The following is a 24,958-nucleotide window of genomic DNA, read 5'->3' as shown; positions in this document are numbered from 1 at the left end:
TGGTGCTTGATGTATTAAATTAGTCACACCTCTCTACCTTACACTCAACCTATCCAATTTATATATGTCTTTAAGTTTTCTGGGTATCAGGAAGCCGTCTCGTGAATCATAGCAAATTATGACGAAGGAAATAGAGGCTAATTAACCGCATAAATGGGACGTGACAGAGAAATAAGAAGCAAAAGATAAATCCTAATTTGTCCTCTATTTAAACGCGGCATGACATAGAAAATAAGGAAGGAAAGAGCGAGGCTAATTATATCTTGGTGGACTGCTATTAGACGCGAAGTGAAAGAGAAATTTTGGAGAAGAGGGCAACTAGTTAATGTGCGTTAGGCGAAAGCGTCTTACCTCATCGTGAGGGGACGCCGTACGTGTTTATAGAATAGGGGCGCACCTCCCTGATAGCGCATACAGTTGGAGAGATTACAACTTGAGGAGAAAGAAAGGTAGAGATACGGATTATGGTTACAACATGAAATATCCCTCTAACTACCTATACAATGTGTGCAAGTAATCTCCTCTCGGTTGTCACGCTAGGGGCCACATACAGGATGTTTAACACTCCCCTTAATCACAACTTCATCTAGTTGAGATTATGCTTGAAATCCTCAAAGCTTCTGGTAGGTAATGCCTTTGTGAATCCATGTACAATCTGATCTTTGGAATGCACAAACCAAATCTGAAGTTGTTTATGAGCCACTCGTTCTCTGACAACGTGGAAATCAATTTCACTATGTTTGGTCCTAGCATGAAAGACTGGATTAGCAGATAAGTAAGTAGCACCCAGATTATCACACCACAGACATGGAGCTTGTTTACTTTTTACACCAAGTTCTTTCAGAATAGACTGCACCCAGATAATTTCAGTTGTAGCATTAGCCAAAGCCTTGTACTCAGCCTCTGTGCTAGACCTAGAGATAGTAGCCTGTTTCCTAGCACACCAGGAGATTAAGTTTGGACCAAAGAACACTACAAATCCACCAGTGGAACGTCTGTCATCCAGACATCCTGCCCAATCAGAGTCTGAAAAAGCACTGACAAGTGTGGAAGATGATTTCTGAAATTAAGTCCAATACCAAGTGTGTTCTTGACATATCTGACTATGCGTTTAGCAGTTGTCCAGTGAACAGTGGTAGGTGCATGAAGGAACTGGCAGACTTTGTTAACAACAAAAGAAATATCTGGTCTTGTAAGTGTAAGATACTAAAGTGCACCTACCATACTCCTCTATTTGGTGTTGTCTTCTTGACTAAGAGGTTTTCCTTCTGTAAGAGACAATTTTTCAGAGCTGGATAATGGAGTAGGAGAGGGTTTACAACCTTTTAAGCCCGCTTTCTTTACTAGATCTGTGGCATATTTTTTCCTGAGACAAGTGAAGTCTATCCTCATGTTTCTTCACTTCTATCCCAAGAAAATAGTGCAAATTTCCAAGATCCTTGAGAGCAAACTCTGTACTAAGGTCCTTCAAAAGTCCTGCGATAGCTTCATCAGATGAACTTGTAACAATAATATCATCCACATAGATGACGACAAATATATGTGTATTGCACTTATTGTAAATAAACAATGAAGTGTCAGACTTAGAAGGAACAAAGCCAAGTGCTTGCATCTTGTGACTGAGACGTGAGTACCATGCTCGTGGGGCTTGCTTCAACCCATATAATGCTTTGTCAAGCTTGCACACATGAGTTGGTGCAGGTTGAATTTCAAACCCAGGAGGTTGTTTCATGTACACTTCCTCTTTCAGAACACCATGAAGGAACGCGTTCTATACATCTAGCTGTCTGAGACTCCAGCCCCTGGACACAGCAATAGACGAGACAAGACGAATGGTAGGAGATTTTACAATAGGACTAAAGGTGTCCTCATAATCTATACCATACCGTTGTTTAAAACCCTTGGCCACAATTCTTTCCTTGTAGCGATCAATGGTGCCATCAGATTTTCTTTTGATCCTAAACACCCATTTGCAATCAATGAGATTTTTACTCTGCTGTGAGGGGACCAAGTGCCATGTTTTGTTCTTCTTCGGCGCCATGTTTTCCTCATGCGTAGCCTTTTTCCACTTGTCATCTGCAAGTGCTTCTTCTAGGGTGTGTGGTTCGCCTGGTTCACCTATGGAACACACCATACCATATTTTGTGACATGCTTATAATTAATTGGTTGTATTACCCCTTTCTGTAGCCGTGCACGTCGTGGAGGTGAAAGAGTAGCCTGCATGGGCTGCATAGAAGATCCCGAGCCAGCAGCAGGGTCTGCAGCCACCAATCCCGAGGAGAATCCGGATGCTGCAGCCGATCCAGGAGCAGCAGGCGTTGAATCTGGAGCCAGATCCTCCCCCGGATCCTCTGTGGCTGCAGGTGAAGGCGCACGGTGCAGAGTTGGCATAGAGGATCTCGCCCGACAGGGCTCATCATGGTGTCGGGATGAGGGGCCAGCACCTTTTGCGCTAGAGGTGGGTCCCGCATCGGTCGGGCGGCATGGATCGCACCGCTTGTAGCACACCGGTTGAGCGGGGAAGTGCGCGCCTGCAGGTCCACCAGAAGGCGGACAGGTGACGGCTGCGGACTCGCTCACGGGCGCACGGGCGACGGGTCCTGTCGCTGCTGAGGGCGCGGAATCCCAAGTCGATCCGGCTGCGACGTCGGCACAAGCAGATCCTAAGGATGATCGCGCAGGCGCGTCTGCTAGGTCTGCAGGAGCGGATCTCGGGGCAGATTTGCTCCCCGGTGCATGACACATGAAATAAGGCCTGTTGAGGCCGTTTTCTTCACCAATTTGAACTCTGTTTTTTCCAGTGCAATTTCCTGCGTCATCACATAGCTCATGCACAGTGGTTGGGGTTAGTCAACGTAAAATCATTGCGGTTATGTTCCCCTTCATCAAGGCCGGTGAAAGATGGTGGTAAAAGGAGAATTTTTTTACGAAGTAAGGCGCCGGCATTGGGATGAAGATCCGCATAAGGAAATTTGGTTTCATCAAAAACGACATCTTGTGAGATATAGACACGCCCGGTAGAGACATCTAGACATTTCACCCCCTTGTGTTGGGCACTATAGCCAACAAAAACACATTGTTTGGATCTGAACATGAGTTTGCGAGAATTGTATGGGCGGAGATTGGGCCAATATGCACACCCAAATACACGAAGAGATGTATAGTTTGGTTTGACATGAAGTAGACGTTCGGTTGGTGTTTCATTGTTTATAACACGACTAGGGAGCATGTTGATGATGTGAACAACAATCAAGAATGCTTCATCCCAGAATTTTAAGGGCATGGAAGCACCTGCTAGAAGAGCTAGACCAACTTCAACTATGTGCCTATGTTTGCGTTCGGCAGAACCATTTTGTTGGTGAGCGTGGGGGAAGATACATAATGTGATATGCCAAGAGTTTGGAAAAAAGAGTTTAATTTCTCATACTCCCCCCCCCCCCCCCCCCCCGTCTAACAATAATTTTGCTATCGAACTTGCGTTCAACGAGAGCTTGGAAATTTGTAAATACTTGAAAGACCTCGGATCTCTTCTTAAGAAGATATATCCAAGAGAACTTGTTGTAGTCATCAATAAAACTTACGTAGTAAGTGTGTCTAGCAACAGAACTAGGGGCAGGTCCCCAAACATCAGAGAAAATTAATTGCAATGGTTTGGTAGAGACACTTGTAGAGATAGGATAAGGTAATTGATGACATTTTGCCCTCTGGCAAGAATCACAAACGGTTTCAATATTGCGCTCACCAACAAACGAGAGCTTATTTTCCTAAGCAAACGTTCAACAAGAGAAAAAGATGCATGCCCTAAACGAGCGTGCCAATGTGTTGAAGAAAGCTTGACAACACCATAGGCTTATTTATTGAATCTTCTAAGCTCCGAAATCAACGGGTAAAGACCTCGAATGCATCTACCGTGATATAGTACCTTCTTCGTGGCCTGATCCTTGATAAAAAAGAAGAAAGGATGAAATTCAATAAAGACATGATTGTCAATGGTAATGCGGTAAAAGGATAGAAGATTTTTGTTGGCACTAGGGACATGCAAATTTTTTCGAAGATGAATGTTACGAGAAGGGGTACGTATAACTGAATGACCAACGTGACTTATGTTCATACTTGCACCACTGGCCGTGTGAATCTGATCCTTCCTGTGGTACTTTTCACGTAGGGTTACCTTCTCGAGCTCCCCCGTGAGATGGTTTGTTGCACCGCTATCGAGATACCAGTTAGTATCAACGCCGTATGACCCATCGGCGGCAGCAGCAATCTTGTCATCTTCATCAGAGGAAGCTTCGTCTTCATCAAAACGATACCAGCAATCCTTGGCTGTGTGTCCAGGCTTGCCGCAGATCTGGCAGCGCACTGCATCGGGTCGTGATCTGCCCGAGCTGCCGCCGCCGCTACCGCCCCCGCCACGGCGACCCCTATTGTTGGTGAAGTTGGGGCGCCCGCTGCGGGAACCCGAGTTGCTGGAGCCGCCGCCGCCTTGCTTGCCCTTGTGTCGAGGAGGACCGCGATGACGAGACGAGTACCCACCGCGCCCGCGAGTGGCCGCGTTGGCCGAGGACTTGAAGACGCCGCCGGTGCTGTGGAACTGGGCGACACGCTGATCAAAGTTGCTCAGCATGGTGTACAACTCGTCGAGGGAGACCGGCGTGACGCGGGCGTCGAGGGCGGAGACGAGTGGCTGGTAGTCCATGTCCAGCCCATGTAGCAGGTAGGAGATGAGCTCATCATCCTGGATGGGCTTGCCGGCCGCAGCGAGTTCATCGGCAAGAGCACGCATGGAAGCATAGTACGCAGCAACCGATTGGTTGCCCTTCTATGCATTGATCAAGGCAATGCGAATGTTGTTTACACGACTCAAAGATTGAGAGGAAAACATGCCTGCGAGCGCCACCCAGAGGGCGTGCGCGGTGGTCAAAGTGGTCACCGTGATGAGCACTTCTTTGGAGAGGTTGTTGAGGAGGTAGCCGAGCACCTGCTGATCCTCCCTCACCCAGATGGGATGGAGAGGGTTGGGCTCGGACGTTTCCTTGCCGTCCTTGTCCTTGGTGATGAGGAGGCGGGTGGGTTCCGGCATGGTCCCGTCGACGTAGCCGAAGAGCCCGGCTCCCCTCAGTTGCGGCGTAACTTGCGTTCGCCACAGGACGTAGTTCGTCCGGGAGAGCTTCTCCGTGACCTGGCCGCTGGGTTGGATTGGGCGGCGCTGGAGGAAGACATGGCTTGGCACTATGGAGATCGAAGAAAAGCTAGGGTTCGGAAGAGGAGGCTCTGATTACCATGTGCGTTAGGCGAAAGCGTCTTACCTCATCGTGAGGGGACGCCGTACGTGTTTATAGAACAGGGGCGCACCTCCCTGATAGCGCATACAGTTGGAGAGATTACAACTTGAGAAGAAAGAAAGGTAGAGATAAGGATTATGGTTACAAGATGAAATATCCCTCTAATTATCTATATAATGCGTGCAAGTAATCTCCTCTCGGCTGTCACGCTAGGGGCCACGTACAGGATGTTTAACAGTGAATACCAACAGCTCTCATGTTGGACTTAAAAAAAAACACTTCTCATGACTTACGACATTGATCAATTGCCACACTGTTGATTTTGTGTTTAAACTTGTGTATATTTAAATTTCCACACTTTTGCTTCTTTTTTTTTTGATTAAACTGGTTATGTCGTTCACATAAAGTTGTGTTCGAGGTGAATTGGTGGATGCTGCAAATGTAAGAATGTGTTATGTGATGTACTACTACATTTCAACATATGCATGAAGTGAAACACATGAATGTCGGGTGCTGAATTCTACTAGCTCAGAGTAAGTTCTGGAACTTGAATTTTTCACAAAAGCAAAATCGTTCTTCCTGGAATCCAACTCAGTGTAACTTGACAGGCAGCCTTAGCAGGCGACATACTGATGAAGTGATGAGTGAGGAAGGACCAAGTGTCAAACAGAAGGCATGCTGGCCTTGGTTCGCACGTCAGGTCGGCCGCTTTCGTCCTCTTCACAGAGCGACGGTCGCCGGAGTCCGGCTCATGTGCTCCTGCGTCTCGGCGGCGGTGGGTCGTGGTGCGTGTCGACGTCAGCGCCAGTGCTCCTGCGTCTCGGCGGCGGTGGGCGGGCGGGGAACAGAGGGTGGTTTGCCACGACGTCTGGGTTGATGAGCGCCGCCAGGAGATGCATGTCCTCTTCCATGGGCGGTGCCAGGGCGCCGGGCAAAAACCAGGCCAGGAACAGTAGTACCAGGGAGCAGAAAGCGCCGATCCCATTCTGCGTCTGCATCCATAGTAAATCCAGCGAGTTCATGCAGGTTAAGCACCAGCAGCAGCAAAGGTAGCTAGATAACGAAAGAATGAATAATGTGCAGCAGCAGTAGAGCTATGAAAGTATGAAGTCCAAGGAAGGAAGGAAGGAAGGAAGAAATTTCGCACCGCCATGTATAAGTCCTCATGCTGTGGTACCGGCTTCGTGACGCCCCGTATACACCACGCGAAGCAGTGTACGATGGAGAAGGCAGACATGCCCCAGGGTGGAAGCGTAGCTTGGTCCTGCAATGCAATGCAACAAAGGAACCATCCAGGTTCAGGTTCAGGTTCAGGCTCGTTCATCATTCAGTATACACTTGTTCAGTTGAGTTGGTTGAAAGATGAGAGATGGATCACGCTCGATCAGTACCAGGAACCAGTAGGTGAGCAGCGGCGCGGCGGCGGACACCGAACCCGCGATGGTGCAGAGAAACTTGAAGGTGCCGGAGTCGACGCCGCCGATGGTGAGCAAGAGGGCCACGTAGATCCCAGCGGTCGCCATCGGCCTGATAGCACGGCGTCGCTCCTCATCGGTGCACAGGAGGAGGAAAGTGACGAGGTACACCGCCTGGAACGTGGCACCCCAGGCGTTGACAGACAGCGGCTCGACCGTGTCGTCGATGACTTCCAAGCCGTACGCGAGCCAGGCCAAGCTGCCCATGAGCGCGGCGATGATGGGTTCCGGGCGCCGGCCACCCCCGCCCAGCGCGCGGTGGCGCCACGAGATGCATGTCGCCCAGCTGGAACATGCATGTACAAGGCGCGCATGGATGAAACTCAGAAATGATCCATCGAGAAAATGAATGCTTCCTTGCTTGCTTCATTCGATTAGATGATTGATCGATCGATCGACAATGCACTCCTAGAACTAGTACTGATAGTACTTACAGTGAAAAGAGGGGGCTGATCCAGGCCGTTCCCCAGCAAAAGACATCCAGGTGGCTAGCGTCTGCCCATCCCTGCGCCATCTGTGGAAGTAATCAGTAACTTAATATGATTGATGTTAGAGAAGAGCAGCACAAGACAAGAGCTGCGGCTTCACTGATTACTTAGGGACGATTGCATAGTCTGAAAGATGAAGACAGTAATAAATAAATTCTAAGTGCAGCTTCATTGATCAATTTTGGCAGCAGAACATGAATCAATGTAAGTAATCAGTGAAAGTAACCACGGAGATGCAAACATATATGAATCCAAGGAGTTAATAACTAAGTAACTCAAGACCAACAAAACCTTGATTACGTTTTGAGTTGGGAGCAAGTGCAGCAAATCAATGCGTTCCAGTTTTCTCAAAAAACAAAATGAACCCATTCTGTTGGTTAGTACAGTATCTCTATCTTATCCGGGTGCAGCAGAGCTAGCAGGCAGGCATCCAATCCATGAACAAATACGTAATAAACTTCTCCATCGGGTGCTCACAAATTAAACCCCAACAAAACAAAATTAGCAGGCGGGTATCCAATCCAGCAGCAGCCTCAGCAAAATTAGTAGCTACAGATTATATGCATGGAGATGGTACATTTTCCATATGAAGGCATCAACCCCACCCAAGGTCCATGAACAAATAAATTATCACCGTAGAGTTTATTTAGAAAAGGAATTTCAGTGTAGATTAGTGCCTTAAGATGCTTCATCTGCCCTCCCGCAGCAAAGCAAATAAATAAAAAACAAACCGTGACAAAATCCGTGCGCCTAAGTTAGGAAGGAACAAGTCTATTCAACGCAAACTAGGCAGTACACTACTCCATGAACAAATTAATTTTACCGGGCGCTCACAAATTAAAGAGTCCCCAACAAACAAAACCATCGCAACGAAATTAGTAGCAGATGGTACTATTAGCTCGATCCATCTCTTCTCTCCAGCTAGGCGGCGGTTTTTGCTCGCATAATTCAGGTGGTAGAGCTAGCTTAATTAATTAATCCCTTGTTGGTACCTATCAACTTTGTTTGTTTATTTGCCATGTTGTTCATTCTCTGATGTAAATCTTATCCTCCCAAAAGTGTATACTAATTAAGGAAGCCCTAGAAGGCAGCTTAGATCGTTCAACCGATGAAGAAGAAGAGAGATAATAACATTTTGAATGTAGCATAGCTCATCAGTTTCCTTGTCAAAAATTGAAGCATACCCTATTTGGTACAAGAAGTATCTAGGTATTTAGCACCCATTCTGACCTAGCTTTATTTTTGCGCCGTTTTATACACTAGTATTTATATGCACACTCTGAGACGTGATCTGATTGTTGGGTAGCTAAACACACCAGGTGCATGCATGAGCTAAGTTTGGAAAGAGAAAAAGAAGCGGTGCAGTGCAGAGACAATGTTATGGCAGGCAGGGATGGAGCGCGCCCATGGCCGCATGCATTCACACGCTAGAGACATCTGCTGCTGCAGATGATATGATAAACTTATCAGCAACAGAAGAGCTGCCTGTAGCGGGGGTTAATTAGAAAAGACGCAGGGTGTTTTTGTAAAAGTGCAGGTGACGACCTATCCGGCCAGCTGGCTGCCACTTGTCGCGCTGTGTTAGGCCGGGGACTAAATCATCACATCCAGTGCAAGTTGGGGTATGGTGGAGTTGCATTTTACAAGTTTGGGACTAAATCATCACATTCCATGCAAGTTAGGGTACCCGGGATGCTTTTACCTCTAATCAAAAGTGTCATGTAAGCGGACTTAAAGCTCACTATTATACTTGCTCTAATCTTCCATTAAAAGAGGGGATCGCCTTGTGGCGAAGTGAGAGGAGAGGACATCATAGGATTTGGTGGGCCCAGACGAGCGCTACCTGACTTGAAATTTTCATCTTCTTTTGAGAGGAAACGGATAAACAAGTCTCCTCTTCTGATTTTTGGCAATGGAAGGAATTTCGTTTCAACTCAAATATGAAAGCAAATGAATGAGTGGCCCAAGCCCAAATAAAACCTTTGAGAGAGAGAATGTGCAGGTGCTCCTCCTTTGTCACCTCTCCCAGTCCCTCACACAGCACCACCCGCTTACAGCACCCCCCACTACTCCCTCTCGCCTCCGCCTACGACAACCTCAGCAAGGGGCCTTGTCGCCATGGGCCACATCCACCCTCGATATTCTTCGCGGCCAGCTTTTCACGTTGCATGCTTCAACAACATCATCAGGTCGGAAAGTAGGCGATTAATTGGGTCGGGTTCTAACTTTGTACAATTCAATAAATATAGTTATATTGCCTTACGCCGTTTTTGGCATTCATAAATCATAACTTGTTGTCTCAAGACTTATATATGGATGTTATGGGTTTGTAAGACTTGTTGAATGTGGCTGATATGAATCCAACCCAACAACTAGCCCATTTTGTTGTCATTACATGTTGTATGTGTGTCTTATGTTGTCCCTACTGAACTTGCTTGCTGATGATGGATATAAGGGCGAAATACCAGTTCTCTTATAAGCGTGTTGCTTGGGTGTTTCTTTTATTGATAGTACGCTTATGGTGTTTGCAGGAAATATGCACTTGCAATATCTACTTCACTTTACAAGCACTACTGCTTGACTACAATATAGACGGTCATCATGCTAGCGGCGATACTATGTCTATAACTGTCATGGCAGTCAAGTTTGATCATTTACTTTCATTCAACTGCACTACACCATGACACTCAAAGCAGTGTCAAACAATTTGTTGAGATAGGCCACATAGAGCGACATACTTAATGCCGGCAAAAAAATTGACAAGAAAAAGTAGTTGCCGACTATACTGCCGTCGGCAAAGGTCTTTATCAAAATATAAATATAATTTGACTGGCACTATGATAGGGTAGGTGTGATCTACACCACCAGACATTCTACACCGACATACGTTGTTATGCCTATAGTTCATATGACATTGTTCTATATGGTAGGGTAGGTGTGATCTACACCGCCAGACATTCTACACCGACATATGTTGTTATGCCTATAGTTCATATGACATTGTTCTATATGCACAGATAGTTCGATGTCCAATATTTTTATCGAAACACTACTCAGGGTTTGACATCTTAGCACAAATCCAGATGCACCATGTATATTATCATGAAATTAAACTCAAAATATGCAATTCATGTTCAGTTTGTAATACATGTATCAATAATAGCAATCTTAGCTACAACCATTAAGGAAATGCAAAAGTCGACATACAAGTCGTGTCATGTTACAAAATATGATGGTCAAGTTCGTATGCTACCAAGTGTGTTCAATCACTCGGAATATTATGGAAGAGACCAAGTCTTCAATCACCAAGCTGACAGCAATTTTCATATCAACAAAATGTGTCAACCATATTATGAACAAAAGCGGCCACCATAACATCTTAATTAGATCAGCTTGTAGCTTGCTACTTCCTGACATTTGTCCCTGCAAAGGAACTCACGTGTTTCAACAATCTCAGACCAGATAATTTGACCATTTTTCTGAGTTGCCATTGCGTCCAAAGATAAAAAAAGAGAGAGTAGAAGTTGTATTGCAACGTACTGGCTTGCTCAACAAACACTTGCGTCCTCTTGAATTATGCATCTCTCACACCGTGTAAAAGCAACCATCAATATCAGGAGTACTAGTTCCAATAGGATCAAAACATGTGCCATATTTATTTGTAGAAGACCATTTGAACATACACATGCAAGTCTCGTGATAAAATTCAACCAAGCAAGGAGGCATCCTTTTGGACGTTTTTTATGAGGTGGTTTTGTTTTCGGCATACATCAATTGCTCTATGAACCACTTTCTGACGAAGGAGAGCATTCTTTGCAAGTATGCCACACAACATTGCCAAGATAAAATAAACATGTCAAATATAAGTATGTCTTTTTCGACTAAAAGATCTTAAACATAAAACCGGTAATCTCATAAGCGATTGTAATTGTGCAAATAGTTTGTATACAAAATATATCGTTATCGGATATTTGCATTTAAAGTTCATCAACCAAATCATGTAATCATGCTTATGGCGGCAAGCTTCGGTTGTGCTATTAGGAACTGTGCACTAATGGTCATTTGCATTGGCGTGGACACGAAACGGACCCGGTGCAACTCGAGCCCTGGATCCACCGTCTCCGGTTGACGCCGTCGACGAAGAAAAACAGACCCGCTTGTGTTCATTTCGACTTGCACAAATTTGAAATGCAATCCACAAGACGGTTGTGAGTGACGTGACCTGGTGACGTGACGCCGCTCTCTCCCCTGCCATCCCATCACCGCGGCCGGCTACGCTTTATAGCCCCCTCCGGATCCATCCCCATCCCCATTCCAGTTCGTTCCTTCCTTGGCACCAGTTCAGCCAGCCATGGCTCTCCGTCTTCACCACCTACCCCTCCTCCTCCTCCTCCTCCTCCTCGTGCTATCCACCGCCTCCGCCACCCACTCGCCGGAGACCGCCACCGCCTCCGCCCGCGCCCACCCCCACCACCACCGCTCGCCGTTCGGCACGGCCACCGCCCACTTCCACCCCGTCCCTAGCGCCGCGCCCTCCATGCACCAAAACCACCTCCACGCCGACAGCCAGTCCCTGCTCTCCGCCGTCGACGTCGACCCCATCCTCGCCGACGCGCAGGCCACGGACGCGGCGGAGGCCCGTCCCGCTCCGCTCGTGCCGCCCCAGGCCGAAGCGGCATCACCGCCTCCCACGCTCGTCCTCCCGGTGCCGAATCTCGCGGAGGCGACGCCGCAGCCGCAGGAGGAGGGGTCCGCGCCGACGACGCCCGCTGCAGCGACGACAGCGACGACCAGCACGCTTCTCCCGCTCCCTGCCACGGTGGCGACGACCGCGACCCCGCCTCCGCCTCCCGCCGTGTCCGACGCCGAGCAGGGGCTGCAGCAGCTCGCGAGGGTGCTCACCTCGCTGGGGTACAACGAGATGGCGTCGGAGGCGCCGCTCCTCGCCCACGCGCCGCCGCTCGCGAGGTGGCCCGGGGCCATCACCGTCTTCGCGGCCCCCGACGCCTTCCTCCAGGCCGCCTGCCCCATGTGCTCGCGCCGCCACCTCCTCGAGCAGCACATCGCCATGGGCTACTACCCCTACTCCGAGCTCGCCGCCGCAGCCACCATGAAGATCCCCTCCGCCTCCGTCGGCTTCTGCATCAAGGTCGCCACCGAGCGGGGCCCCTTCGGCATCCACTACGCCAGGATCTACGCCGACGGCGTCGAGGTGTCCCACCCCGAGCTCTACAACGACGGCCGCTACGTCGTCCACGGCCTCCACGGCTTCCTGCGCCCGCTCACGCACTCCTGCTTTGACGGCCCGCACCACCATCACCTCACCGGCCGCTCCGCCGCATCCTCCGCGGCCACCGCTGCCTCCGTGGTGCGCATCATGATCCGCGACGCCATGGCGCGACTCCGCGACGGGGGCTACGGCTTCATGGCGCTGGCCATGCGCGTCAAGTTCGCCGAGCTCGAGAAGTTCGCCAACCTGACGCTCTTCGCGCTCGACGACCCGGCCATCTTCGTCGGCGGAGGCCACGACTACGTCTCGGCGGTGCGCTTCCACATCGTCCCCAACCACCGCCTCACGCGCGCAGACCTCCACCGCCTCCGCCCCGGCACGGTCCTCCCCACGCTGGCCGGCGAGGGCCAGAGCCTCGTCATCACCCACTACGCCACCGGCTCGGCCTCCTCCAACGACGACGTCCGCATCAACTACATACCCATCAAGGAGCCCGACGTGGTGGTCAACTCGCGCATCGCCGTCCACGGCGTCTACGTGCCGTTCCCCCGCCTCCACCTCGCCGATCTCGCCGTCGCGTCCGCCACCGACCAGACCAACGGCACCTGCGGCGTCGGGGAGCCCTTCGGCGACTGCGCCTCCTCAGCGATCACCTCTCCCAAGAGGCAAGTAGCTCCCGGCGAGTGATGCGATGCGTACGTCTCGTCTCGATCGTTTTGCTCTGTTATGTTTCTAGTCTAGCCATGGAGGATTTACTGCTACTAGTGCGTAGTGGAGTAGTGGTTCGGATTTGGGCAGTCGTTTAGTTCAATAGAGGTTCAGATAAGAGATGAGTACTTCTGATTGCATTTTGTGGCACCGAATGATTGTTGCATAGCTTATCGATGAGTACTTCTGTACGACTTGAATCAATTTTGGTGCGAATTTGATTCATCTTCTCGTTGCTCTGTTCCGACTGTTTGCTGAACTTCTGTTCTTACTTGTGCTAATTTTGTTCCTGCATGCATCAGTTACAGTTTATATGGCTCAATTCACTTCGAATTTTTACTCTGAATCATCCTATGCATGCATACATACAAGAAATGTTGTTCAGTTCTTAGGATTCTGATTGAAAAGCGTGCGTGTTTGTTGATCAGGCACAGGACCCGATTGTGATGATTGATCTGCAGGATGATCTTGTGATGGTTGATCTGCAGGATCTTTGTCTACTTCAGTTTGTTTGTTCTGGTCATGCTAAATTGCTAACTGAATGTCTTTGGGAGTCCCCTTTCGGTTATGGCTCTTGAACTCTTATGGTGTTCATCTTGTTCTGATCTGTTAAGGTGTGCATGATAGATCGACTGCATGTTCTATTTTTGCACCGTGGATCATGTAGGACGAATGTCATTCAGATACTGGATCAGCCTTACTGAAACTCTTTGATATTCCCGTCTCTTCGGTTTTGACTGACGAACTCAACTCGGTTAAATTCCAGCTTATGACAGAAATGTTGGTAGCTGGGCTAACTTTCAGGATTTTATCAGTAGTTATGATTGACCAACTACAGAACCTGACTTTACCTTGAATTGTGTTTCATCACACGGTTTTCTTGAAGTTACTAGGTAGTTTGTTTCCTAGATTCGTGTCTCATCGAGCAGTTTTCCGGAGCTTGTTCTTGGGCTAAGTTACTTTCTGTTGGTTGCTGAGCTAAGTTTTAGCATACCTTGGCACAGGCACGGATGCCACAAACACACTGCCGTGATCATTTTGTTCTTGTCATGTTAAGATATACTAGTACTAAACTGAGTTTGCATATGATCTTGTGATGGTTTTGATCTGCATGACCTTTGTGTACCTCAGTTTGTTCTGTCATCCATACCATCTGCATATTCTGTGTCTTGCACCATGGATCATGCAGCGCAAATGTCATACATGCTTACTGAATTTTTTTGATATTCCCCTTCGGTTTTGACTCATGAGTCATGAGTGATAATTTTGTTTCTGCTATGTTAGATGTAAATTGGATGTCATGATTTGATCTGCTGTTTCTTTATATACTTCAGTTAGTTATTGTCACAGCTGTGTACATCATTGATCAACTTTATATGCTTGTTTTGACTCATGAACTTTACCTCACTTAGATTACACTGTATGACAGAAATATCGTGTGCTGCTCGGCTATGTTTCAGTATTTCATCAATGGTGGTAGTTTGTTTCATAGAGTTGTGTCTGATTAAGTAGTTGTCAAGAGTTGGTTGCTGGGCTAAGTTTCAGCATACTAGGTAGCATGAAGGTAGTTTCCTTGAAAATGCAAATGCAACTAGTTTCAGCTTACTTGCTGATCAAGCTGTTTTCTAGAGTTGTGCAAATACAACTTGCAGTTTCTGTAATAGTCTGCACCGATAAAGGTCTCATGATGGTTTTTAGCCAGTAATCTCGCTCACTTTCATGTGTTTTTTGAGACAAGGAAAGAAACTGCATAGGAAAATTTTCAGATTACATGCATGTACTCTGGAGATTTCTGCTTACACTGAATGCATTTGTTTGTGTTGCTTGTGCTAATTTCGTTCCCTCATGCGTCAGCTAGTGTTTAAGATGGCCCCGTTTATTTCCAACTTTTATTCTGAATCTTGCTGTCTCAGTGCATGCATGGGAATGTGGTTCAGTTGGTACTCCCTCTGTACCAAAATATAGACGTTTTTGTAGTTTAAGTTGAACTACAAAAACGTCTTATATTTTGGTACAGATAAGTAAGATTCTGTTTGAAGTTTTGAACCGCATGTGTGTTTGATAAGGCACAGGCACGGATGCCCGAAACTTGCTGCAATGATAGTTTTGTTTTTATCGTGTTAAGATCTAGTACTACATTCAGTTTGCAGATAATCCTGTTGTTTGTAAAGAATTTTAAGATTTTTTTTTGAATAATCTATGATGATCCTTTCCCAGATGATCGACAACACAAATGATCTTGTGATGGTTTGACATGCAGGATCTTTGTGCACTTCAGTTTGTTCTCATAATCATTGCCATCTGCATACTTCTGTGTTATGCAGCGCAAATGTCACACAGACACAGAGGATCAAGCTAACTGAAAATATTTGATATTCCCCTGTTGGTTTTGACTCCTGAACTTATGGTTATCATCTTGATTGTGTGTTCTCTTAAGATGTAGACTGGATGATCATGTGATGATTTGATCTGGATGTGAGAGATTTGGGCAGCCGTTTAGTTCATAGAGGTTGAGATGAGAGATTGGGCACTCGATCGTGATGAGTACCGTGTTGTTCTACGTCTGATCACATTCTGTGGCACCGAATGGTTGTTGCCTAGCTTATCCAGTACGACTTGAATGAGTTTTGGTGCAAATTTGGTTGATCTTCTTGTTGCTCTGTTCCCACTGTTTGCTGAACTTATGTTGTTGCTTGTGCTAATTTTGTTACTGCACGCTTCAGTTACTGATTAGATTGCTCAATTCACATCCAATTTTCATCCTATGGATGCATGCATAGAAGGAATGTTGTTCAGTTGGTAGGATTCTGTTTGAAATGCGTGTGTGTAATCATCAATCAGGCACATGCACATGCACGGATGCCCCAAACTCACTGGAATGATCGTTTCGTTCTTGTTTCTTGCAGATGATCATGTGATGGTTTGTGTACTTCAGTTTGTTTGCTCCGCTCATCCTTACCATCTGCATATTCTGTGTTTTGTACCATGGATTATGCAGCGCGAAAGCTCTATAGGATCATGCTAAATTGCTAACTGAAAATCCTTGGTATCCCCCTTTCAGTTTGGACTCGTGAACTTACGCTGATCATTTTGTTTCTGGTCCGTCTCTAAGGTGTAGTAGTAAACTGGATGATCCTATGATGGGTTTGATCTGCAGGTCAGTTGCTTCTGCTCATCATTGTGTTGTGTGCATGATTGATTGACTGCATGTTGTGTTTGACGGATGTCATAAAGATATTCCTACCTTTTCGGCTGACTCATGAACTCACCTCGGTTAGCTTCCAGCTTATGACAGAAATGTTGGTAGCTGGGCTAAGTTTCAGGATTTTATCAGTAGTTCCTGCTATTTCTCTACAAGTTACTAGGTAGTTTGTTTCTCATCAAGCAGTTTTCGGAGTTGGTTGCTGGGCTAAGTTTTTATCTATTAGTTGCTGGGCTAAGAGGTTTCAGCATACTAGGCAGGTAGTTTCCTAGACTTAACTTACTTGCTGATCAAGTTGTTTTATAGTCGGCGGAGCTATGTGTCTTTGGGGGGCTGTGCCCCCCCTAGCCTTGATATAATTACTGAAGAAAAAATATTTTGGGATCTTAAATACAAGAAAGTGTAGTCCCCAAGCATGCATGTTTTCTCTTTAGCCCCCCGACATTTTCGTCTAGCTCCGCCACTGTTTATAGAGTTGAGCAAATGCAATTTACTGTTAGTCAGGTTATGTAAAATTCTGCACTGGTGACCTTGGAATCCTTGTTGATATTTAGCCTGTGATCTCGCTCGCTTACAAGCTTATGTTTCCTGAGAGAAAGGAAGCGCAGGGGAAAATGTTCGGCATCGTGATCTTTAGCCTGATTTGCATTTTCCTTCTATATTATCCTGTCTACATCTGCTAATTTCTGCTATATGCTGCCGGTTCCAGGTCATAAACTTGTGAATCACAAACATAAGTAGTGCTGTATGTTAGAATACATTGTACAGAGATAGGAGAGTAGTTTAAACTTTGTACTCTTATCTCCTCTTATCTCTTCTTCTGTTAAACCTCCTGTAACCGAACGGATCGATCTCCTCTTTCTCTCGATCGATCCCTCCCTTGTAAGCCACGGCATGCTCTCTATATAATACAATGCGGCCCAGACGAAGGGTTCTACGCTTCCCAATTCATCTCACATGGTATCAGAGCCTCTTCCTCAATAGGTCAGGAATAGATCGCATCTAGCTACTGCAGCGATCGAGCAGCATGTCCACCACCACCGCCGCCATGATGGCCAGCACCATGGGTACGCTCACCACATCATCATCATCCGCTTTTGCCTCCTCTTCCTCCACCTCCACCAACACCTCCCTACTCGGATCGCCACCCCAAGAGAAGCTCACGAGGGGCAACTTCCTGCTCTGGAAAGCCATTGTGCTGCCCCAGATCAAGGGGGCCCAGATGGAACATCACCTCAACGTGCAGAGCCCGCCACTGCCGGCCACGCTCACCATCACCAAGGACGGCAAGGACGAATAGGTAGTCAACTTCGCACGATCCCTCTGGTATGCACAGCAGCAGCAGCTCCAAGGATTCTTGATGGGATCCCTATCCCGCGAGATCCTCGCACAGGTCGCAACGCTCTCGACGCCGGCTGAAGTATGGAGTGCTATCCATGCCATGTTTGCTGCTCAAAGCCAAGCTCAAGGAATCAACACGTGCATTGAGCTCACGAATCTTCAAAAAGGTAACATGTCTATGGCAGAATACCTTGGAAAAATTAAAAGTCTCACCGATGAAGTCGCCTGCACCGTCGCCGCGCTCTCCGATCCAGAGATCGTGTCCAAAATCCTCGCCGGCCTCGACATGGACTACAACCCTGTGGTCTCCGCCCTCGCCGCTCGGGTGGAGCCGATCACCATTCAGGAGCTATACAGTCAGCTCTTGAGCTTCGACGCCCGCCTCAGCCTTCTTCACGGCGTCAACATCCGGAAGTCCTCCGCCAACTCTATCTCCGGTGGCCGCGGCCGTGGGCGCGGTCACCAGGGGCAACGCGGCGGCCGTGGGCGCGGCAACGCCGACTACTCCAACAACGGCAGCGCTGGCTACACCAACCACCGGTGGCAGCGGCGGCAGCAACTACAACAACAGGGCCGGGGGTGGCGGCTTCAACAACAACAACAACAGCCGCCCTTCTTCTTCCCGAGCACGTCCTCGCTGCCAGCTCTGCAAGAAGCCGGGCCATGAAGTCTTGGACTGCTGACATCGCTATGATGAGAACTTCGTTCCTGATGCTAAACATGTTGCTGTGGCCATGCGTGAACAAGGAGGAGAAGGGGTGTGGTACGTGGACTCTGGTGCCACGGATCATGTCACAAGTGAGCTAGAACAACTTGCTCTCCGTGAACAGTACCATGGCGGCGATCAAATTCACACCGCAAGCGGTGGAGGTATGGATATTCAACACATTGGTCAAGCTCTTATTAATTCCCCTACACTTAAACGTGATCTAGTCCTAAAAGATGTCCTTCATGTGCCTCAAGCTGATAAAAACCTTGCATCCATGTCTCGTTTAGCTCATGACAATAACGTCTTCTTTGAAACCCACCCTCGTTATTTTTTTATCAAGGATCAGGCAACGAGGGAACTCCTTCATCACGGTAGATGCATTGGAGGTCTCTACCCCATCACATCCGGAGCACTTAGTCGCAAGCGTCGTCATGTTTTCTCCGTTATCAAGCCCTCTTTGGCAAGGTGGCATCAAAGATTAGGACATCCATCTTCGATCATTGTTAAACAAGTAGTCAATAAAGGCAATCTCTCGTTGTCACATAGTTCAATTAGTGAGTCTTTTTGTGAAGCTTGTCAATATGCCAAGAGTCACCAACTTCCTTATCCCAAGTCGAATAGTATATCTCATGCTCCTTTAGAACTTATTTTCAGTGATGTATGGGGTCATGCAAGAGATTCCTTTGGCAGAAAGAAATACTATGTCAGTTTCATTGATGATTATAGCAATTTTACATGGATTTATTTGCTCAAGTACAAATATGAGATTTTCTCTGTGTTTCAAGAGTTTCAAAAACTTGTTGAACGACACTTTGATCGAAATTTTTTGACAGTTCAAAGTGACTGGGGAGGGGAGTATGAAAAACTCAACTCTTTTTTCCATAGCATAGGCATTGAACATCATGTTTCTTGTCCTCATGCTCATCAACAGAACGGCTCCGCTGAACGGAAACACCGTCACAATGTTGAAGTTGGTTTATCCCTTCTTGCTCATGCATCCATGCCTCTCAAATATTGGGACGAAGCCTTTATCACTGCCACCTATCTTATAAACCGTCTTCCTAGCAAAATTATTGGCAATGTCACTCCATTGGAGCGCCTCTATCATCAAAAACCCGACTACAACTTTCTCAAAATATTTGGGTGTGCTTGCTATCCCAACTTGCGTCCATACAATCGTCATAAACTTGAGTTTCGTTCTACTCAATGCGTTTTTATTGGCTATAGCAATCTTCACAAAGGTTATAAATGCCTAGAAGTTGCAACTGGACGAATCTATATTTCTTGGGATGTTGTGTTTGATGAAACCCTCTTTCCATTTGCCAAACTTCGTCCAAACGCCGGAGCCCTTCTTCGTGCTGAGATAGCACTTCTTTCAGATCACGGGGGTGAATTACATAAAGCTGACCGTGTGCAAAATTCCATTCAAACCGGTGGTTCTGATGATATATGTGCAGGTCCAGGCTGTGATTTTATGTGTGCAGGAAAGGACAAACTTGGCGCAGAACACGAGGCTGGTCTTCCTGACAGCAGCGGCGACGCGCGATCCAGCGCTGATCCGCGCATCTCCGAGGCGGATTCTCATGCAGCCAATCCGGTGGCTGCCAGTGCTCCCGAGGCGGATGTGGCCGACCGGCTGCATCTGGTGGACCCCGCCAGCCAAAGCGCCTGCCCCCGCGTGGGGGAAACCGTGTCTCCACGTGGCGCGCCGAACGCTGGGAGTCTGCGCCTCGACCCAGCCGACGACAGCGATGCGCCTGTGGGGCCTGGACCCACCTTGGATCACGCGCCTGGATCCCCCATGGATCACGCGCCGGGATCCGCTACAGCCTCTACGCGGGCATCCTTCTCGGATCAGGAGCCGGGATCTTCTGCACCTGCTTCTACACCACCGTCGGCAACAGGATCTCCCGTGCCAGCTCCTGAACCGGGATTTTCTGCGCCTGCGCCCACAGCACCAACAGTTCCGCGCCGGCACACCAGATCACAGTCATGTATTATCAAGGAAAAAGAATACACTGATGGTACGGTCAGGTATGACAAATTTAAGCATGCTTTTCTCAGTAATATTGGGGAACCAACTCGTTTGCATGATGCTCTTGCACATAAAGATTGGAAAGAAGCTATGGATCATGAATATGATGCACTCATGAAAAATAAAACATGGCATTTAGTACCACCAAAGCAGGGTCATAATGTCATAGATTGTAAATGGGTATATAAGATAAAGAGAAAATCTGATGGAAGCATAGACAGGTACAAGGCTAGACTAGTTGCCAAAGGTTTCAAATAGAGGTTTGGTATTGATTATGAAGATACTTTTAGTCCTGTTATTAAATCAGCTACCATTCGACTTGTACTGTCTATTGCTGTTTCCAGAGGTTGGAGTTTACGACAGCTAGATGTTCAGAGCGCGTTTCTTCATGGTGTTCTTGAGGAAGAAGTTTTCATGCGGCAACCACCAGGATATGAGGATCAAAGTGCACCACACTATGTCTGTAAGTTGGATAAGGCTTTATATGGTTTGAAAAAGGCCCCAAGAGCTTGGTACTCCAGGTTAAACATGCAACTACAACAACTTGGGTTTACACCATCTAAAGCAGATACCTCATTGTTCTTTTATCACTAGTAGAAAAGGGCCTTTAGTCCTGGTTCATAAGGGCCTTTAGTCCCGGTTCTGGAACCGGGACTAAAGGGTCGTTACTAAAGCCTCCCCCTTTAGTCCCGGTTCTTACACGAACCGGGACTAAAGGCCCTCTACGTGGCCGCTGCCTGGAGGTCCATCTTTAGTCCCGGTTGGTAACACCAACCGGTACTAAAGGAAATTTTATGATTTTTTTTGAATTTCAAATTTCTGAATTATTTTAACCTCTAATCTCTAATCACCCCTCATCACTGCTCAATTTAACCTCTAATCTCTAATCACCCCTCATCATTCCAAATCATCTAACTTCCCGGACGGTCACCCATCCTCTCACTACTCCAGCCTGAGCATGCTTAACTTCCGGGTTCTATTCTCCCTCGTTTCCAAGTCGACCATAGTTTGACCAGATTTGACCAACATTAAAAAAACTGAAATAATTATAGTAACACTAATATTTCTTGAATAATTAGTTTGACCATTGTTTGACCACAGTTTGACCAGATTTGACCAAAATTCAAAAAAATGGAAATAATTATTTAGTAACACTAATATTCTTGAATAATTATTTAGTAACACTAATACTTCTTGAATAAGTAGTTTGACCATAGTTTGACCAGATTTAACAAAAATTCAAAAAAAAAACTGAAATTTGAGCATAACTTTTTTTCCTTTTAGAATTTGAGGATTCTAAAAATTTGCAAACAGGCCATAGGCGGTCAAAATCGGATCCGGATTTTCGTGCTGAACATTTTGATATATTATACGTTTTTCCTGACATCGTATGCAAAAGTTATAGCCGTTTTACATTTTCCCTACACTTTTTGCAAAACATGTCCAAATTTAAGTTTTTAAATTTTCCTAACTAGTACATGTAGTAACATAACTACATCTGGAAGGATTTTAATTTTTGAAGTTTTTATCATTTTCTTTTGCTTTTTACAAAACTGAAAAGGCGATCCACGGGGGGGTAGAGTTTGAAAATGGGACCTTTAGTACCGGTTCGTGCCATGAACCGGTACTAATGCCTCAAATCCCATTAGTATCGGTTGGTGGCTCGAACCGGGACTAAAGGTCTAACCTTTAGTACCGGTTGGTGCCACGAACCGGTACTAATGGGCATCGCACCCTTTAGTCCCGGTTCGTGGCACCAACCGGGACTAAAGGTCCCATTTGAACCGGGACTAATGCCTGTACGGTGCCCTAGCCGCTCGAACCGGGACTAATGCTCACATTAGTCCCGGTTCGTAATGCAACTGGGATTAATGCTCTTTTCTGGCCGAACCAAAGCCCTGTTTTCTACTAGTGTATCATAAAGATAAGATCACTATATTTGTGCTCGTTTATGTTGATGATATAATTGTTGCTAGTTCAAGTGCACATGCTACCACTTGTTTACTTAAGGATCTGAAGCTGGAATTTGCTCTCAAAGACTTAGGTGATCTTCATTATTTTCTTGGTATAGAAGTTAAACAGATAAAGGATGGAATACTTCTTACACAAGAAAAATATACCACTGATATACTCAAGAGAGTAGGATTGGAAAATTGCAAACCTGTGAGTACACCAATTTCAACTTCAGAAAAACTTACAATTGAAAGTGGAGAAGCACTTGGATCAGATGATGCAACAAAATACAGAAGTGTTGTTGGTGCTTACAGTATTTGACCCTTACACGTCCTGATATTTCTTACTCTGTCAATAAAGTTTGTCAATATTTGCATGCACCTAGAACAACACACTGGACTACAGTAAAAAGGATTTTAAGGTATCTTAAATACTCAAAAGGTCTTGGACTTCAGATTACCAAGTCAATGTCTATGCTTGTTACTGCCTATTCTGATGCAGACTGGGCAGGGTGTGCTAATGACAGAAAGGTCCACAGGTGGTTTTGCTGTGTTTCTGGGAACAAATCTTGTGTCATGGAGTGCAAGAAAACAGGCCACTGTTTCTAGATCCAGTACAGAGGCTGAGTATAAAGCTTTGGCTAATGTTACAGCTGAGGTAATGTGGATACAGACTCTGTTATATGAGCTTGGGATCAAGGCTCCACAAGCTGCGAGGTTATGGTGTGATAATATTGGTGCAACCTATCTCTCAGCTAATCCTGTTTTCCATGCATGAACCAAACATATTGAAGTTGATTTTCACTTTGTCAGAGAAAGAGTAGCTCGCAAGCTACTTGATATTCGGTTTATACCAACTGGTGATCAACTTGCTGATGGCTTCACAAAACCTCTTACTACAGGAAGATTGAATGAATTCAAGAACAAACTTAACCTTGGTAAAGATCACTCGGTTCAGATTGAGGGGGAATGTTAGAATACATCGTATAGAGATAGGAGAGTAGTTTAAACTTTGTACTCTTATCTCCTCTTATCTCTTCTTCTGTTAAACCTCCTGTAACCGAACGGATCGATCTCCTCTTTCTCTCGATCGATCCCTCCCTTATAAGCCACGGCATGCTCTCTATATAATACAATGCGGCCCAGACGAAGGGTTCTACGCTTCCCAATTCATCTCACACTGTATTCAAGCTCTGATTTGAGACGAGAGCACACACACATATACCAGTACAGCACCACAAAATCTGTCCCTTTTTTCTCCCTATTTTCCCAACATCACATAGTCAAAGCAACTGTAGCCGATCCCTAAAAAATAGCTGATCCCCTAAATAATAGAGGAGTACCCGGTTGAGTAAGCTTAGTGGAGTATTTATACTCCATTAACTTTTGACCGGACCTATCCGATCTTCTAAATTATTTAGTGGAGTAAAAATTATTTTTGTCATTTGCATTTCATTTTTGGCCACCAAAAAAAATTCCGTTGCTTCTTTATTCCATTGAATGACATTTTATACTCCCTTCGTTTCTAAATATAAGTCTTTTTTATAGATTCCAATATGGACTATATACGGAGCAAAATAATTGAATTGAAACTCTAAACTACGTCTATATACATCCGTGTGTAGTCCATATTGAAAGCTCAAAAAGGACTGATATTTATGAGCGGAGGGAATACATCGGAGTACATAATTATCAGAGTACATAGTTCATCAATTCTTTGCTACAAGAATGAAACAAAGAAAACAAGAATCACGATTATACTCCCTCTGTCCAGAAATACATTTGAATAGAAATCCAAATTTCATAACTGCTCCCACTAGTTGGATTAATATTATCTCTAAGTCTTCATTGTTTATTCTCTCAATTGGCTTCTCGAGCTTGCACACTTCTTTCTTCTTCAGTTTCACATAATTTGACATTGCGCCACCTCTAGTCTCTACTCTAGCAAGGAGTGCACGAACATCTATCAAATTTCTCACTATCAGTAGATCGATGTGATCTTCTCCCCAATACCAAGACTCGCATCCATCCTACACACAAATTTGAGCAAACAATGATCTACAAATTGCGCTGAATCCGATAAACAACCAGATAAAAAGACGCACTCACGCCATCTTTTTGGCACTTGGAGAACACCCATCCGGGATGTTCTGGCGTGATCGAAACTCGGCACGTCACGTGCCACGGGCAATCGTCGCACTTTATGACCGGCAATGGGGAGCCGACAAGCTGCTGGGCCACTGCTTGACGGGAAGGAATTGGTCGCGGATCAGGCATCAAATGTTGAAAATAGTTTAAATTTGCACAGAATAGCAAGTCTATGCAAGCCATGAATGGATTGTTGTGCATTGATGCCTGATTGAGATAACTTGGTACAGACATTTTGAATTTTGTTGAGCTAGTGATGGAGTATGTTCGTGTGTGGCAATAAAAACGGTGAAAACATGCAATTTATCAGCTAGAAATACTCCTACTAGCGATCCATTGAAACAGTCATCAATTCATCATCACAGATGTCACAGTGGGAGATCCCCA

The 24,958-nt window shown here is 46.2% G+C and overlaps 1 protein-coding gene and 1 long non-coding RNA gene across 2 annotated transcripts; one reads left to right on the top strand and one right to left on the bottom strand.

The window, feature by feature from the left end:
- Positions 1 to 6,245: 6,245 nt before the first annotated feature.
- Positions 6,246 to 6,689, bottom strand: LOC123126325 (uncharacterized). The gene is made up of 3 exons (XR_006461636.1): positions 6,675 to 6,689; positions 6,431 to 6,547; positions 6,246 to 6,275 (listed from the first exon to the last, which is right to left on the bottom strand). It is a non-coding gene; the product is annotated as an uncharacterized lncRNA (long non-coding RNA).
- A 4,811-nt stretch (positions 6,690 to 11,500) lies between these two features.
- LOC123124267 (uncharacterized) lies at positions 11,501 to 13,428 on the top strand. The gene has a single exon (XM_044544919.1). The coding sequence runs from the start codon at positions 11,598 to 11,600 to the stop codon at positions 13,161 to 13,163; it is 1,566 nt and encodes a 521-aa protein (XP_044400854.1). The 5' UTR covers positions 11,501 to 11,597; the 3' UTR covers positions 13,164 to 13,428.
- The last annotated feature ends 11,530 nt before the right edge of the window (positions 13,429 to 24,958 follow it).

This window comes from Triticum aestivum, chromosome 5D (genome assembly GCF_018294505.1).
Source record: "Triticum aestivum cultivar Chinese Spring chromosome 5D, IWGSC CS RefSeq v2.1, whole genome shotgun sequence".
Classification (NCBI taxonomy): domain Eukaryota; kingdom Viridiplantae; phylum Streptophyta; class Magnoliopsida; order Poales; family Poaceae; genus Triticum; species Triticum aestivum.
The sequence above is the reverse complement of the archived record's forward strand: the minus strand, read 5'-3'. Positions and strand labels throughout refer to the sequence as shown.

What these genes read in the sequence shown, in the direction of transcription:
- LOC123124267 (XM_044544919.1), top strand. Translation starts at nt 11,598, where the DNA reads ATGGCTCTCCGTCTTCACCACCTACCCCTCCTCCTCCTCCTCCTCCTC.